The sequence below is a fragment of the Theropithecus gelada genome, chromosome 12, assembly GCF_003255815.1.
Source record: "Theropithecus gelada isolate Dixy chromosome 12, Tgel_1.0, whole genome shotgun sequence".
Taxonomy (NCBI): Eukaryota; Metazoa; Chordata; class Mammalia; order Primates; family Cercopithecidae; genus Theropithecus; species Theropithecus gelada.
The window spans coordinates 82,354,246-82,369,944 of record NC_037680.1 but is presented as its reverse complement, the minus strand read 5'-3'; the positions used below and the strand labels follow the sequence as shown (position 1 = coordinate 82,369,944).

Below are 15,699 nucleotides of genomic sequence, written 5' to 3'. Positions count from 1 at the left end.
ATGTGCAGTGGAAACACAGAAATGCGTGAGCTCGGCACAGAGCTGAGCTGGAGCAATCAGTAGAGAGGTGGCAGTCAAAACCTTGGCTGTGGATGGGCTTACCAGGAGTATGGGGAGGTCTGAGACTAGGCCGGGGGAATAAAGGAGCTGGGGAGTGACAGGGATGGTCTCAAGGAGAACTTTCTAGAGGTAAGAGTGATTCCAGCACCAGAAAGCGGTTGCCAGTTTTAGAAACTGTTGTGAATGCTGTGGCGGGCTGCTCAGATGCCGCTTTAAGAAGGAACTTTTCCAGCTGTTTTGAGTACCATCCAAAGATGGGCCCCAGCTGTCAGCTTTCTTTGGGTTTGCCTCAACTGAAGAAAACTGCCGTACCCTAGCTAGATCTTTCTTCTTTCCAGAGGTAACCTGTATTTACCAATCAATGATGGCATAAAGGCTCAGCTCCCTTGTCCCAACTGGGGGACAGCTCTGAAGAGCCGTTGCTGCTCCCATTGTGGGGTGGCTGAGGCCTAAGCTGGGCATGCACTACAGCTCAGCTTCTCCCTCTGCCCAGGCCTGTTTCCCTCCCTTTTTAAGGTATTGAAACCCAAGTGCACTCCTCGGTACACAACCGGCTTGAGAATCTCTGTCTCAGCATCTGCTTCTTGGGGGACCCAGCATGTGACTGACGCTCTCGTTCCTTTTGTTCTTTGCACTCTTGCTGTTTTGAACGTGGCTACGCAACTACTGAATATTGCTATTCGAGGGTGAGCAGGCCCAGACCCACCTATTTATCCATCAGATCCTGACGCAAGCTTCTCCAACCCATAGCCCAGGTTGGCTTTGAATGCTACCCGACACAAATTCGTAAACTTTCTTAAAACACTGAGGTTTTTTGCAGTTTTTTTTTGCTCATCAGCTCTCATTGGTGTTAATGTATTTTACAAGTAGCCCAAGAAAATTCTTCTTCCAATGTGGCCTAGGGAAGCCAAAAGATTGGACACCCTCATCCTAAAGCAATCCAAGACTCTGATGTCTTAATGACTGAATAAAGCTTTATTTTAATGTAAAATACGACAAGAAAAATTTATATACTCATATATAACAACTTCCAAAATGTTCTCTGTGGTACAAATGAGATCATCTTAAAAAGTTTTTAAAGAATTCATCCTCTACCCCCATATGCCAAAATATGATTTCACATAATTTATCTTCAGAACTTTTGAACAGACTTGGTATCACAAAAGCATAGGAAACACCAGAAAAAGTGACGGGACAAACAACAGGTTTTGTTTTGGGTTCCAGTAGTAAGCAGCCCTGCAGATGGAACAGGAGAGCACTTTCTGAAGGAGCCCAGTCAGGAGACAGGCTAGAAGAGTCTGGGCTTGGTTCATTTCCTGTAGCCAAGCCTGTCTTTAAAAGTCAGGCTGTGTGTGATTCTGTGACTATTTAAGGACATGAGGGAGAAAGAGTTTCACTTAGAAGTCACAGCTGCGTGTGAGATTCTAGGCTTATTTTAGATATCTAACTTTTTTCCCCCACCTTTTTATCAGAAAAGTGACTTTGTAGGGATACCTTACGGAGACTCCTCTTTCTGGTCTTGCTGTGGCATCATTTCCAGCTAAGTCGGCAGGAACTGGGAGTGCTGAGAAATACTCCTGTGGCTGTTTCTGAGTCCAAATCCCTCCTGCCTAATTGCACTAAGACCAGTCTTTCTGTTGCTCAGGGACTCGGAAAGCAGTAGGGTGTCCTCCCAATTTAAAGGCCATTCATTGTAGGTTTCAGAGTTTAATGCCAAAGGGAGTTGTACAGACACACATTCAGACCAAACTCTTTAGATCTCTCTACACTCCTGAAATGCTACAATGTTCCTCCAAAGAAAAGGAATGCAGTGGTTACAGGTTTGGGCAAATAATTACTCTTTATAGGCGTGATATTTTTGCATGCCAGGGAAAAGAGAAATGAGCTTTATGAGCCTCCTAACATTGTGAGGTGGCTTTTCTTCAGAAGATCACTTTAGTTCAAGAATTGTGTGAATCTTTGGAAGGGATAATGAGTCACGTTTTAATTTGATTGAGTTGGTGGAAAACTATAGCTACAGTGAAGCCTCCATTCTTCCCCATCAGGATCCACGGGTGACAGTGGTCTGAGAACCCCTACCATGCTCTTAAGATCTTTACTTGGTGCCATCCTGTGGGGGTCAGCACATAAATACCTACAGATCTAAGAATAATGAGCTTCAGAATAATTGTTTTTTCAATTTTTGTTGGCTATTAGGTTATGATTTAAGAAAATGTTCCTGTTTCTGAGCTTGTATTTCATCCGCTGATTTGATATTGTGAGGAAACGGCACTATGGCAAGAGTGAGTGCCACCGCCCGATGGCATAATGGATTCTGGGGAGGCTGTTTCTCTCCCTTGTGGAAGTCTCAATTCTCCTGCATCTAAAAGTTTTCAATGGTCTGCCCTCTTTCATCTCTACTCCTGCAAAAAGGGAGAAAAATAGGGCTTCTTAAAATACCTAGTGACTTGAGGGCAAACATCATTTCACGGCCTTCATGACCCAGCGGTCAGATCGGCAGCCAAGTGGATAGATGTTGATTGGGTTTGGGGCTCAATGCGCCACGCTCTTCCAGGGGGGCTGTTAGTGTTCTGAGCTACACAGAGACACCGGATTGAGTTTTCCCAAGGCCATAAATAAATTGGGAGCTATTTCCTGCTACCAGGCACATTACTGATTATAGCCTGGTCTTCTAAATACTCTAAAAACCTGTTCCCCTAAATGCTGGGAAAGAGTCCTGTAACCTCTGGGTGGTAACAATTGAAGGGTGAGTACACAGGCATTTATAAATCTTACATTTGAGCTGTTAATTGTTGCTTGGCTTGATGGAGCCTCTGTCTGTCACAAATATAATGTTAGCTTCTTTCAGGCAGGATCAAATGGAGCGTGTGTTATACTTCAAGCAAGCAAAGAAAACTGTTGCAATCTAGTTTTTGTTCACTTTAATAGTACCTTCACATCACTGGCTGCCACTCAGGATTAGCAACTATTTTATTGACTTTGTATACAACACAAAACCCAGTTTTGGAGCAGGTTACCCTGAGCCTGTGTGCAGGAGGTATCGCACACTCCGGTGGCAACACCGCAGGTGAAAACATGGGCACTCTTCCTGCAAAGGCCACTCCTTCAAGACACAGGATTCTCACCTGACACCATCACGCCTGGCTGCCCCTCAAGTGGCCTAGGCTTAATCCAGAAGGAAAGTTCTGGCTTGGCTATGTTTAGTAGTCTACAGTAGTTTGGTTAAAATATGGAACATACTGAAGAGCTGCTGGTTTGTAATGCTTCAAAACAAGTTACACATCCCTCATGTTATCGTTTTCTTCTTTAAGGTGTATTTAGCTTGAGGGGAAGGTAGCATTGAGCAGGTCAGCAGGGAAACCTGTAGCTCCCCTGCTCTCCACCTCAGGTGAGCAGGGCCTGAGATCCTCAACCACTTTGAACAAATTGCAAACAATCTAAAGGTGCCTGGCTTAACAGAGATGACAGAACAGAGACAAAAAACTTGATAGTCTGTTTTCAGCAGGGCCATAGTAAACTGTAGTTAAGAAAACAATATCGCAAAGTCCAGTATATAACACTATTTATGTCTAAAACTAGCGGTTGCATCCTTCTTGGTAACAGAATTCTATTTTAAATTAAAGAGTAGGCTGGGGTAGAGGGATGTCCTATGTATTCAATAATACTATAACTTATTAAATCCTGTGAATCAGAGGTATGCTAATCTCAGCCAAAATAGACCTAAATTAAACTCAAGACTTTTTTTTTTTTTTTTTTTTTGGGAGGGAATAAAGAAGGAATGTGAAAAGGCTTAAAGTATATCAAGCGTCACTGCCCAGTTCAAACTAATGCTCAGGTTTCACTGTCTTCCACATCTTTTCTTTGTGTTCTCATTTGGGCCAGGTTGTATGTTTTAGAGGTTTTAGTTTTCATAGAAAATTACTGCAAAGCTCAGAAAACATTGTGATAGGTTGGTTCAACTTAGAGGGTGGGGTTTCAGCTTTTTAAAGCCATAACACTGTCCTTTTCCAATTGGAGGCCTTGGCCCTGCCCTGACCTGACTTCAGTTAATGAAATATAGCAAATGCAGGTGGATTTAGTCTTAATGCCTTTTCTCTCTTTCCCTCCATTTTCCCCCGCTTTTGCATCAAACTCTCCAGAAAGCATTATTAATCTTTCATTCTCTATACTGGCAATCATATGTGTTCAAACACACACACACACACACACACACACACTCTCTCTCTCTCTCTCATTCACTTCCATCTAATACCTGCTGGCCACTAGTTTCCAGAGGCCACAGTCAGCTCCTCACTGTCCCCGAGTGCAGATGGTTACCACTTGGCACTGAGTCTGGACTTGGCATTTCCAGGGCACTGCCTCCTGTGAGACCTCCCCAGTGGCCCTCGTTTTCCTAACTACATTTTAGCCCTCAAGTGGGAACCTTAAAGTAGAGACCCCAGTTAAAGTAATTCTAGGCAGGAGATTTGGGGCTGACTCTGAAACTAGGTATCTCCATGCCTGGAATGCGAGAGGCAGGAAGGTGAGGGGTGTGGGATGTTCAACCCTCTTAACCTGATCACCTTGGTCCTCGGAATACTCCTGGAAGCTCTGACCAGCTGTGCACGTTCTCCCAGGACTAATACTGCATTTTACTGACTTTCATATCAAAAGTTAGGAAACATGAAATGTTTACATCAAATGAGTGGTATCGGGAACCTGAGAAATTCTACAAGTAAAGAAATGCAGTCTTTCTCTCGGTACAAAATATTTCCAGATCACTAGTCATGTTTGCTCTTGTTTTTTTTCTCAGTAAAAAAAAGTCTATACTCACTTCAGATGCTCCTATCTCTGTCTACTCTGCCACTCCTTAGACTTCACAGCTCCAATAAGGGGGCTGAGACTCCACCTCTGAGCGGGTAATGCTGCCTGGCAGAGACTGCCTCTGGACCGCCAATCTCATGCTGGGGGGGCGCGGGGTGTCCACGTGTCTGCACATCAGGCAGGTTAACTAGTCAGGGAGGCTCCCCAGAGTAGAGCTCCACTGTTAGCTGTTTGTGGGTTCCGCTGCCGCTCTCACTGATTTGAACAACTCTGAAAATGTTTCAACTAGCAGGTAGTTTTGTTTTTATAGCCCCATCTTTCATCTTCCTTCTGATTTTTTTTCCTCCCCAATCCCCTTCCCCTTCTTTTCCCCTCCGATTAGCAGTCAAGCGTTACAACGTCAGTGAGAAAATGCTAATCAGTCCCGTGGAGAATTCCTAACACCAAGGAGGTCTTCAGGTCTAGAAAGGGCAAAAGTAGTGTAGACACCTTCCTTTCTGGGCTGGGTTGGCCTTGGTGGCACTCGGCTATACGGCTGCAGTCATGGGGTTCTTCTGCCGGGAATCCTGGGGTCGGTAAGGGTACTGGTCTGGGCTGCCCCCGCGGGGCCCTGGTCTGCCCGTTTCCTGATACGCTGGCATTCTTTGGTGCTGGGGAGGGGAAGGTGGGACGTCTTGTCGAAAGGGTCCTTTGTGCTGGGGAGCAGGCGGAGGTGGGTAGTGCTGAGGATACCGGAGATCTGCCACCCTCAGCTCTGTGGGGCGGGGATAGCTCCCTTTGGGAGGGTGCATAGGATGAGCCCCTGGATAATAGGGAAGCTCCCTTTCCTTGTAGAGCCCTCGAGGTGCTGCTGGCAGATAGTCTACAGCATCTGCGGGTCCTCCCCTGGAAAGAGAAGAAGAGACACATGTCAGAAGCTCCTAAGCTGGCTGTCTGGCTGGAGAACATGTTCCTCAGCCTCCTGCGCAGTTTGGTATGGCCATCAAATAGGTCTGGCCAATGGGATGGGAGAAGAAGTGATACATGCCCTTAAAAAGAAGAGAAGGGACCTTCTTCCCTTCTCTCCTTCCTGTTGGCCGTCGGAAAAACCATCTCAGGCCACAAGGTGAAAACCACGTGCTGTGGGAGGCAGAGCAATAAGAAGGTGAGAGCCTGGGTCCCCATTGCCATGGAGCCACCATGTCAATCAGGACTGCTTCCACTCAGGTTGGTGCATAAGAGGAAAATATACTTCTATCTTGTTTATACCCTTTTCTGTTGGCCTTTATTATAGTAACCAAACTAGTTTCCTAAATAAGGCAGTGAGTTTGCCTCTCTTAAGGATGGGGTCATTAGTTCCCTGCCCTTTTCTACCACCATATCTAGGACAGGATGGGCTGAAGTCTGTCCTAGAGATGGTGATAGAAATGCTCAGGTTATTTGGAGTCATAAAGTTTCCATGGACCACACTCGCTTTTCTAAATTTGTGAGGTGCTCTTTTAAATGGGCTGTCATCTTGGTCTAACTCTGGTTGGCTGCTGTTACATCTTGGTGTGGATTCATATGTCCCTCCCCTCCCTAAAGTCTCTACAGTCCTTAGAAAAAGTCCCAAGCCAGAGCACTTAGAATTTTTTAATTTTATTTTTTTAATTTTTTTTTTTTTTGAGAGGGAGTCTCACTCTGTCACCCAGGTTGGAGTGCAGTGGTGCGATCTCAGCTCATTGCAACCTCTGCCTCCCGGGTTCAAGCAACTTGCCCACCTCAGCCTCCCGAGTAGCTGGAACTACAGGTGCCCACCACTATACCTGGCTAAGTTTTGTATTTTTTTTTTTTTTTTTTTGTAGAGATGGGTTTCATTATGTTAGCCAGGCTGGTCTCAATCTCCTGACCTTAGGTGATCTGCCTGGCTTGGCCTCCCAAAGTACTGGGATTACAGGCGTGAGCCACTGTGTCCAGCCCACACCTAAAGTTTTGATAGAAAGTAATCAGTTCTATCACAAAGCCAGGAAGTAGCACCAGGCCAGTAGCAGAATAGGGAAATGCCAAACCAGCTGTAAGTTGCACCTTGTAATGGGTAAGGCACACAGAAACATCCAGGGTAAGAACAGACACTAATAGAAAGTGGCCCCGTCTGGATCTCTCTACTAAAGAAAACCAGCATCTTCTGATCCATTTGCCACAACAGAAGCAGTGTGCCTCTAAACAATGTGCAGATGACTGCATCTTATCTAGCCTGGGGTTGAACAGATGAGTTCTGTTTGCAGCTCTTAAAATCTCATAAACCTTCTGTGCACATTCACCACTGCCACCATCCCCAGATCCTTTCCATTTTTTTTTTTTACCACTCCCCCTTTTATAATTTTTTAAAAAGAAAAGAAAACAATAATAATTAAGGAAAAGCTCCCCAATGTCAGACACACTGCTAGGACACTTGAAAGAAACGACAGGGCTGTGAGAATACAGTGTCTGTGGTTAATCAAGCACTGTCAATGAGGGTCAGAATCACCCCATCATCTGTGGAGCTGTATGTTAAAACAGCTGTGTAAGGTGCCCAAATCAATGAAGATTTGACAAGCTCCCAGCTCGGTGCATGTAGAAAGCAGCTTGTGAATAAATCTATAAGTGTGAACAATAGAATTCTCTCTCTACTTTTTTGTCTTAATTTGGCTATGTATAATAATGAAAGATAGATCCTTGAGCTTGGGGTAATTTAGTTAGAATTTTCAGATAAAAAAATTAAATTGTTTGTGTACAAGTTATTACAGCATCAGCTGCTGTTATTCAGTGCAGTTTGCTTTGCTATATTTTAAATTGCCCATGACAAATGGAGCACAAATGGATAATCTGTCACTCTAGCCATGGGAAACAAAGGCTCTGGATTTCACCTTTCCTTTTCTTTAGAATTTCATTTTTGATTTAGAAAACTTCCAGCCTTTGGTATATCTTTTATCATAAGAATTCTTTAAGTCTCTCCCCCCAACCTCACCATGCTCATTTTTATTGCCTTTTGGTTCATGTTGGAGATATCTGATACACTTAAAAAATTTCTTAACCTGTGCTTTCTCTCAAAATCCACTGAAGATACTTCTCTGCATGAAGTGAAACATGTGGTTTTTCTGCACTCATTTTAAGCCCTTAGGATAAATCACTGACATTTGCAACACACAAACATTATTTGCCTTCAAATGAACATACAACCAGCGCTCCCTCTGGACTCTCTTAGCATGAATGCTTCCTGTTTAAAATGGAAAGAGAGAAAGGAAGAATTCCAGGCCTTGGACTTTTAGGGTCCTGTTCTCTCCCTGGAGAGTTCTCTCTTTTAGAACAGAGTATTATAAAAGACAGGCACGCCTTGTTTTTTTAAATTTTTGGAGAGAGAATCCAGATCAAGTGGTGACGGGGCAGAAGCCACCCTGAGAGGCTGTGACAGTGCAGTCGGCGAGCACATGGTGGGACAGTCGCTATCTCTTCTCCCACACCTCGCTCCTCCCAGCGGCCAGCGCTCACAGTGAGGAGGGAGGCTTCCCGTGGGCAGATAGGGCAGACCTCGAGACACTTTTGTGGTCCCATGTTGCTTCCTCTGAGGGGAGGCTTTATGTCTGGGAGTTTGCTTATATGTGGCAGAAAGCAAGTGAGGTAGCTGTTCTTTGTCAAGAAATGAAGTCATGGAAATTGTCTTTTTCTGTAGAACTCATCATAACAGTTAGCGTTTTTAATTTTTCAGAGAGAAGAAAAACAATGAGTTGGCCTACCAAAACACTGTTTAAGGTTCAAAGAGTGCTAGAAGAATTTTTCTTTCTTTTGGGGGATGGTGTGTTTGTTTATAACAACCTTTTGCTCATAACAGAATTTCCTACAGACTTTTGCCAGAACAACTTCTAAGCTCTTCTGAGTATTATGTGTGTATTATTTTAAATTATTAAAAAAATAATTTTGGCCAGGGGCGGTGGCTCAAGCCTGTAATTCCAGCACTTTAGGAGGCCAAGGTGGGTGGATCACTTGAGGTCAGGAGTTCGAGACCAGCCTGGGCAACATGGTGAAACCCCGTCTCCACTAAAATTACAAAAATTAGCTGGGCATGGTGGTGCATGCCTGTAATTCCAGCTACTCAGGAGGCTGAGGCAGGAGAATCGCTTGAACCTGGTAGGCAGAGGTTGTAGTGAGCCAAGATTGCGCCACTATACTCCATCTTGGGCAACAGAAAGAGACTCTGTCTCAAGAATTTTGAAACAGGGAAAATAAGCCCCTCCTCATTAACTACAGAACTTAGAGAAAGAAAAGGCAGCTAAAATTTTAACTTTGTTAATCGTGAGTTTCTCTTTTCATAGTCTCTTTATTTGTGTGAAACTTAGTGTTTGTAGGAAAGTCCAAAACCAATCCATTCTGGGGCCCCAGCAATGCCTATCACAGTGTTGGATATTGTGTGCTTTGAGCCAACCCTGAGGAATCCAGGGGCAGCTTCCTTAGGAGATTCTGATTAAAACAAGAATCTGCATAACAAATGTATCAGTACTTTAAGACCTTTCATTTTTCACGTGACTTCTTGAGTTTTATTTGTATATGTTACTGTTTTTCCTTAAAAACTTTCAATTTAAACATTTAAAAATTTTACTCAGAAACCATATTTACTTAAGGAAAGATAAACAATCCTTTATAACTCTTAAAGGGGGCTGTCATGAAAATACCTATATTTTGAAATTATTGCTTATTTTATTTCGATTAGGCTCCTTTCTAGAGGCCAGAAGGATTCAGATTTTGCTTGGAAAACTGATAGGAACTATCTCAGGCATGCAGTTTTCAATCACATAGATGCACCCAATAAAGAAAGTTAACCATTAAGTCTGAACATGACAAAGATATATGTTATTTACATGTAAAGAAGCAATAAGCATCACTTTGTTTACATAAGGATTTCTTCTTTTTTGCCATGTCAGTATGTCACTATTTTTCATTAAGCAAAAGTGGGGCTGGAAATGAGAGGCTAAGCTGGTCAGATAGCCAGCTCTGGGTGCCGACTACCTTCAGTTTACGCAAGGATGAAAGACATGTTCCTACATTTGCTAAAACAATTCTGTATAGGGAAAGGGCTCAATATTGGAAGGACAAAATCAATGGCAAACCTCTTGCTAGGAATGAGGTGGCTGTACTTACAGGAACAGATGAAGGGGCATGAGCAATTTTGAATCCTCCCATGTCTACACCACCACCCTCAATTGCAAAGAAAATCTCTCTCCTCTGTTCTCACCACAGCTGCTCATTCTCACCTCATCTGTCTTTCACCCTGCCTTGTGGCTGGTTGTATACTGCATGGAGTACAAGCATCTTGAAGGAAGGAACTGAGTCTTACATATCTAATGATCTCCCTTTGAGCTTAACATAGGGCTTTGCACATCACAGGCGCTCTACAAATGCATGTTGAATTTGTTCAAGCGAGTTTAAAGAGAAAACCCACACATATACAGTAACTGTAAAAGGTTCAATGTGGGTAGGGGCTGGAGGAAGGTAGCAGAATAAGAGGAGAAAGTGGGCTTTCTTTGGGAGCCAGGGATCGATAGTGGTGGAGGTGAGACTGATCTCTAATTTCTGAAGAGGGAAGTAGAAGGGATGCTGGGCTGAATAAAGAGTTGGGTTGGGTCCAACATAGAATGCTGTAAACTTTATCAGGGCAGAGGTTATTTTATTTGTTTTGTTTGCCAAGAACAAGATTATACTGTCTTACCTCTGTTGCCCTACAGAGTACTTGAAATACAATAGATGCTCAATAAATCTTGGACTGGGATTCAATCTCCTTGACTTCCTAGTGAGCTCAGCATGACTAACTGGTGCTGAGGAAATTGAGAGCTATCTTGACTCAAGATTAACTGGAAACTGGGCTTACTAGGTGCAGGTTAAGCGTATTTATTCAAGGGTCAGTTAACTACTATTTTTATGATGGTACAGCAAAGACATTTTCTTTGTCCCTGTCATAAATGTAATAATCTAGGAACATCTTTATGTGTTTGAAAGTACAGTACACAGGGTTTCAAACACAGGGTCTTAGGGAGACAATGTCAAACCCAGATGTGATGGCCACAGTTTGAAGTGTGGTACCTGGGCTTTGAGGGCTGATGAACCCAAACCCGAGGTCAAGCTGGTGTCCTGTTCCCTCTGTCCCAGTGCCTCCCAAGCTTTTCTCCCTGAGAGTAGATGTGATGGATGATTTTCATATAAGCTACTCATACCCAGGAGAGGCAGAAGCCAGAATTATGCAAACTTCTCTGCCACCTGCTGTAACTCAACACCCTTTCCTTCCATTCAGGAAAGAACAAGGGAATTCAAATGAGTGGGAGTGACATTATTGAAGGGGAAAACTTGAGCCTACTATAATTTATTAAAAGAAATCATTTGTAGTCCTCAGTCTTCCAGTATCAGTGACAGATTCTTGCAATACAGAGCTGAGCACGCTTCCTCTACATGTCTCAAGGCAGAGTATAAGAACGCCTGCAGTATCTCATCTGATGAGCTCCTTTTAGGATGTAGAAGGATAGATGAAGTTGAAGAGTCACAGAGGGGAAAATCAACTAAGTTGGAGACACATCAGCGACTAGAAGATAGTTTGTTTTGAAAGGGGGTGAGTTTAGCATGTGAAGAAATAAGATATGCAGCAGAAAATATAAAAACCATAAAGAATTTATGAGCAGAGGTGTGAATGTCCGGCTTAGGCATACGCATTGGGTTTTTCACTTACAGAAAAGCTTCCAAAGGGCAGAATCTTGTTCTTAATTTCTGTAAAATACTATGTGTGTGATTAGCAGCCAAAACAAAGCTAATTTTTTAACTTCCAAAGTAGACTTTATGGGTTTCCTTTTTTGGTAATAATTCACTGTGACCAAATTTGGGGTTTGAATGGCAGGAAGTAACATGATGTAAAACTCCTGTAGCTGTCTAAGAGAGGGGCCTGTACCCGTTGGCAGAAAGTCGACATCTGGCAGAGCCATGCTATTCTTGAGCACGCCACACATAGATTATTTAGTGGCTGAGCTGGGATCAGTGCTTTCTTCTCTGGTTCTTCTACAAATACTGCAAAGCTTTAAAAAAAAAAAATCAGCACAAACTAATATACTTGAGTCTCGCATGCTATGTGCACAGAGATGCTTTTAGTCTGTGTTTAGAATTCCTTTAGTGTCAGGTTTCCAGTTACCAGACCTTCCTCCTCAGTCCAGGCACGAATGCGGTTGGCAAGGATTAGCAGAGCCCTCTGCAATGTATATTACATAGCTTTGATTTCAGCAGATTTTACAGAATCATAAAATATAATGATCATTTGATGGCCTACATTATAGAAATGATTACGGAAAAAAATCCACTTTCATCACTCACATTTCCCATTGCGTTATGAGAAGAGGGGACTCTTGTTCTTTCCAAAGAATTGGAATGGGTGGAAAGTGCAGCAGCAGATGCTTGTGGCCCTTGTAGACACCAAGGAAATGTTTGTACAGAAAATGAAGGAGAAAGGATAGTGACTGAGTGCTCAAAGACATTTCTCAAACAGTTTAAAACAAGTATAATTTTAGTTGCTCATATTTAATTCCTTCTTTTTTTCTGTAAACAATGACCTCAAATACAAGAATTGAGTTATTAACAAACTGCATGTGCAGTGAGTTTTGTATTCTGTGTGACAGTTTAGCAGACATTATCTGGAAAATGGTCCTTAAGAGTCTTTCATCCTATCAGATGGTCCTAAAAATGGTCCTGCTAGAAATAAAGATGTTCTTTGAAACCAACGAGAACAAAGATACAACATACCAGAATCTCTGGGACACATTTAAAGAAGTGTGTAGAGGGAAATTTATAGCACTAAATGCCCACAAGAGAAAGCAAGAAAGATATAAAATTGACACCCTAACATCACAATTAAAAGAACTAGAAAAGCAAGAACAAACACATTCAAAAGCTAGCAGAAGGCAAAAATAACTAAGATCACAGTATAACTGAAGGAGATAGAGACACAAAAAATCCTTCAAAAAATCAATGAATCCAGGAGCTGGTTTTTTGAAAAGACCAAAAAAATCGATAGACTGCTAGCAAGACAAATAAAGAAGAAAAGAGAGAAGAATCAAATAGATGCAATAAAAAATGATAAAGGGGATATCACCACTGACCCCACAGAAATACAAACTACCATCAGAGAATACTATAAACACCTCTACGCAAATAAACTAGAAAACCTAGAAGATATGGATAAATTCCTGGACACATACACTCTCCCAAGACTAAACCAGGAAGAAGTTGAATCCCTGAATAGACCAATAACAGGCTCTGAAATTGAGACAATAATTAATAGCCTACCGACCAAAAAAAGTCGAGGACCAGACTGATTCACAGCCGAATTCTACCAGAGGTACAAGGAGGAGTTGGTACCATTCCTTCTGAAACTATTCCAATCAATAGAAAAAGAGGGAATCCTCCCTAACTCATTTTATGAGGCCAACATCATCCTGATACCAAAGCCTGGCAGACACAACAAAAAAAGAATTTTAGACCAATATCCCTGATGAACATCGATGCAAAAATCCTCAATAAAATACTGGCAAACTGAATCCAGCAGCACATCAAAAAGCTTATCCACCATGATCAAGTTGGCTTCATCCCTGGGATGCAAGGCTGGTTCAGCATATGCAAATCAATAAACGTAATCCAGCATATAAACAAAACCAAAGACAAAAACCACATGATTATCTCAATAGATGCAGAAAAGGCCTTTGACATTCAAAAACCCTTCATGCTAAAAACGCTCAATAAATTCGGTATTGATGGAACGAATCTCAAAAGAAGAGCTATTTGTGACAAACCCACAGCCAATATCATACTGAATGGGCAAAAACTGGAAGCATTCCCCTTGAAAACTGGCACAAGACAGGGATGCCCTCTCTCATCACTCTTCTTCAACATAGTGTTGGAAGTTCTGGCCAGAGCAATCAGGCAAGAGAAAGAAATAAAGGGTATTCAGTTAGGAAAAGAGGAAGTCAAATTGTCCCTGTTTGCAGATGACATGATTGTATATTTAGAAAATCCCATTGTCTAAATCTCCTTAAGCTGATAAGCAACTTCAGCAAAGTCTCAGGATACAAAAATCAATGTGCAAAAATCACAAGCATTCTTATACACTAATAACAGACAGCCAAATCATGAGTGAACTCCCATTCACAACTGCTTCAAAGAGAATAAAATACCTAGGAATCTAACTTACAAGGAATGTAAAGGACCTCTTCAAGGAGAACTACAAACCACTGCTCAATGAAATAAAAGAGGACACAAACAAATGGAAGAACATTCCATGCTCATGGATAGGAAGAATCAGTATCGTGAAAATGGCCATACTGCCCAAAGTAATTCATAGATTCAGTGCCATCCCCATTAAGCTACCAATGACTTTCTTCACAGAATTGGAAAAAACTACTTTAAAGTTCATATGGAACCAAAAAAGAGCCCACATTGCCAAGACAATCCTAAGCCAAAAGAACAAAGCTGGAGGCATCATGCTACCTGACTTCAAACTATACTACAAGGCTACAGTAACAAAAACAGCACAGTATTGGTACCAAAACAGAGATATAGACAAATGGAACACAACAGAGCCCTCAGAAATAATACCACACATCTACAACCATCTGATCTTTGACAAACCTGACAAAAACAAGAAATTGGGAAAGGATTCCCTATTTAATAAATGGTGCTGGGAAAACTGGCTAGCCATAAGTAGAAAGCCGAAACTGGATCCCTTCCTTACACCTTATACAAAAATTAATTCAAGATGGATTAGAGACTTAAATGTAAGACATAAAACCATGAAAACCCTAGAAAAAAACCTAGGCAATACTATTCAGGACATAGGCATGGGCAAGGCCTTCATGTCTAAAACACCAAAAGCAATGGCAACAAAAGCCAAAATTGACAAATGGGATCTAATTAAACTAAAAAGCCTCTGCACAGCAAAAGAAACTACCATCAGAGTGAACAGGCAACAGGGAGAAAATTTTTGCATCTACTCATCTGACAAAGGGCTAATATCCAGAACCTATAAATAACTCAATCAAATTTACAAGAAAAAAACAAACAACCCCATCAAAAAGTGGGCAAAGAATATGAACAGACATTTCTCAAAAGAAGATATTTATGCAGCCAACAGACACATGAAAAAATGCTCATTATCACTAGCAATCAGAGAAACGCAAATCAAAACCACAATGAGATACCATCTCACACCAGTTAGAATGGCAATCATTAAAAAGTCAGGAAGCAACAGGTGCTGGAGAGGATGTGGAGAAACAGGAACACTTTTACACTGTTGGTGGGACTGTAAACTAGTTCAACCATTGTGGAAGACAGTGTGGCAATTCCTCAAGGATCTAGAACCAGAACCAGAAATACCATTTGACCCAGTCATCCCATTACTGGGGATATACCCAAAGGATTATAAGTCATGCTGCTATAAAGACACAATGCACGTGTGTGTTTATTGCGGCACTATTCACAACAGTAAAGACTTGGAACCAACCCAAATGTCCATCAATAACAGACTGGATTAAGAAAATGTGGCACATCATGGAATACTATGCAGCCATTAAAAAGGATGAGTTCGTGTCCTTTGTAGGGACATGGATGCAGCTGGAAACCATCATTCTCAGCAAACTATCGCAAGAACAGAAAACCAAATACCACATGTTCTCACTCATAGGTGGGAATTAAACAGTAAGAACACTTGAACACAGGAAGGGGAACATCACACACACCCGGGCCTGTTGTGGGGTTGGGGCGGGGGGAGGGGTAGCATTAGGAGATACACCTAATGTAAATGATGAGTTAATGGGTGCAGCA

General features: G+C 42.2%; 1 protein-coding gene across 4 annotated transcripts in view; it reads right to left on the bottom strand.

Annotated features, from left to right (window-relative positions):
- Positions 1–1,016: 1,016 nt before the first annotated feature.
- Positions 1,017–15,699, bottom strand: part of PARD3B (par-3 family cell polarity regulator beta) — a 1,097,854-nt gene continuing 1,083,171 nt past the window's right edge. For all 4 annotated transcript variants that reach the window (XM_025404986.1, XM_025404990.1, XM_025404989.1 and 1 more), the window contains one exon: positions 1,017–5,748. In XM_025404986.1, the coding sequence (XP_025260771.1) occupies positions 5,391–5,748 (358 nt within the window). In that variant the 3' untranslated portion in view covers positions 1,017–5,390. The remainder of the gene's footprint in view (positions 5,749–15,699) is intronic.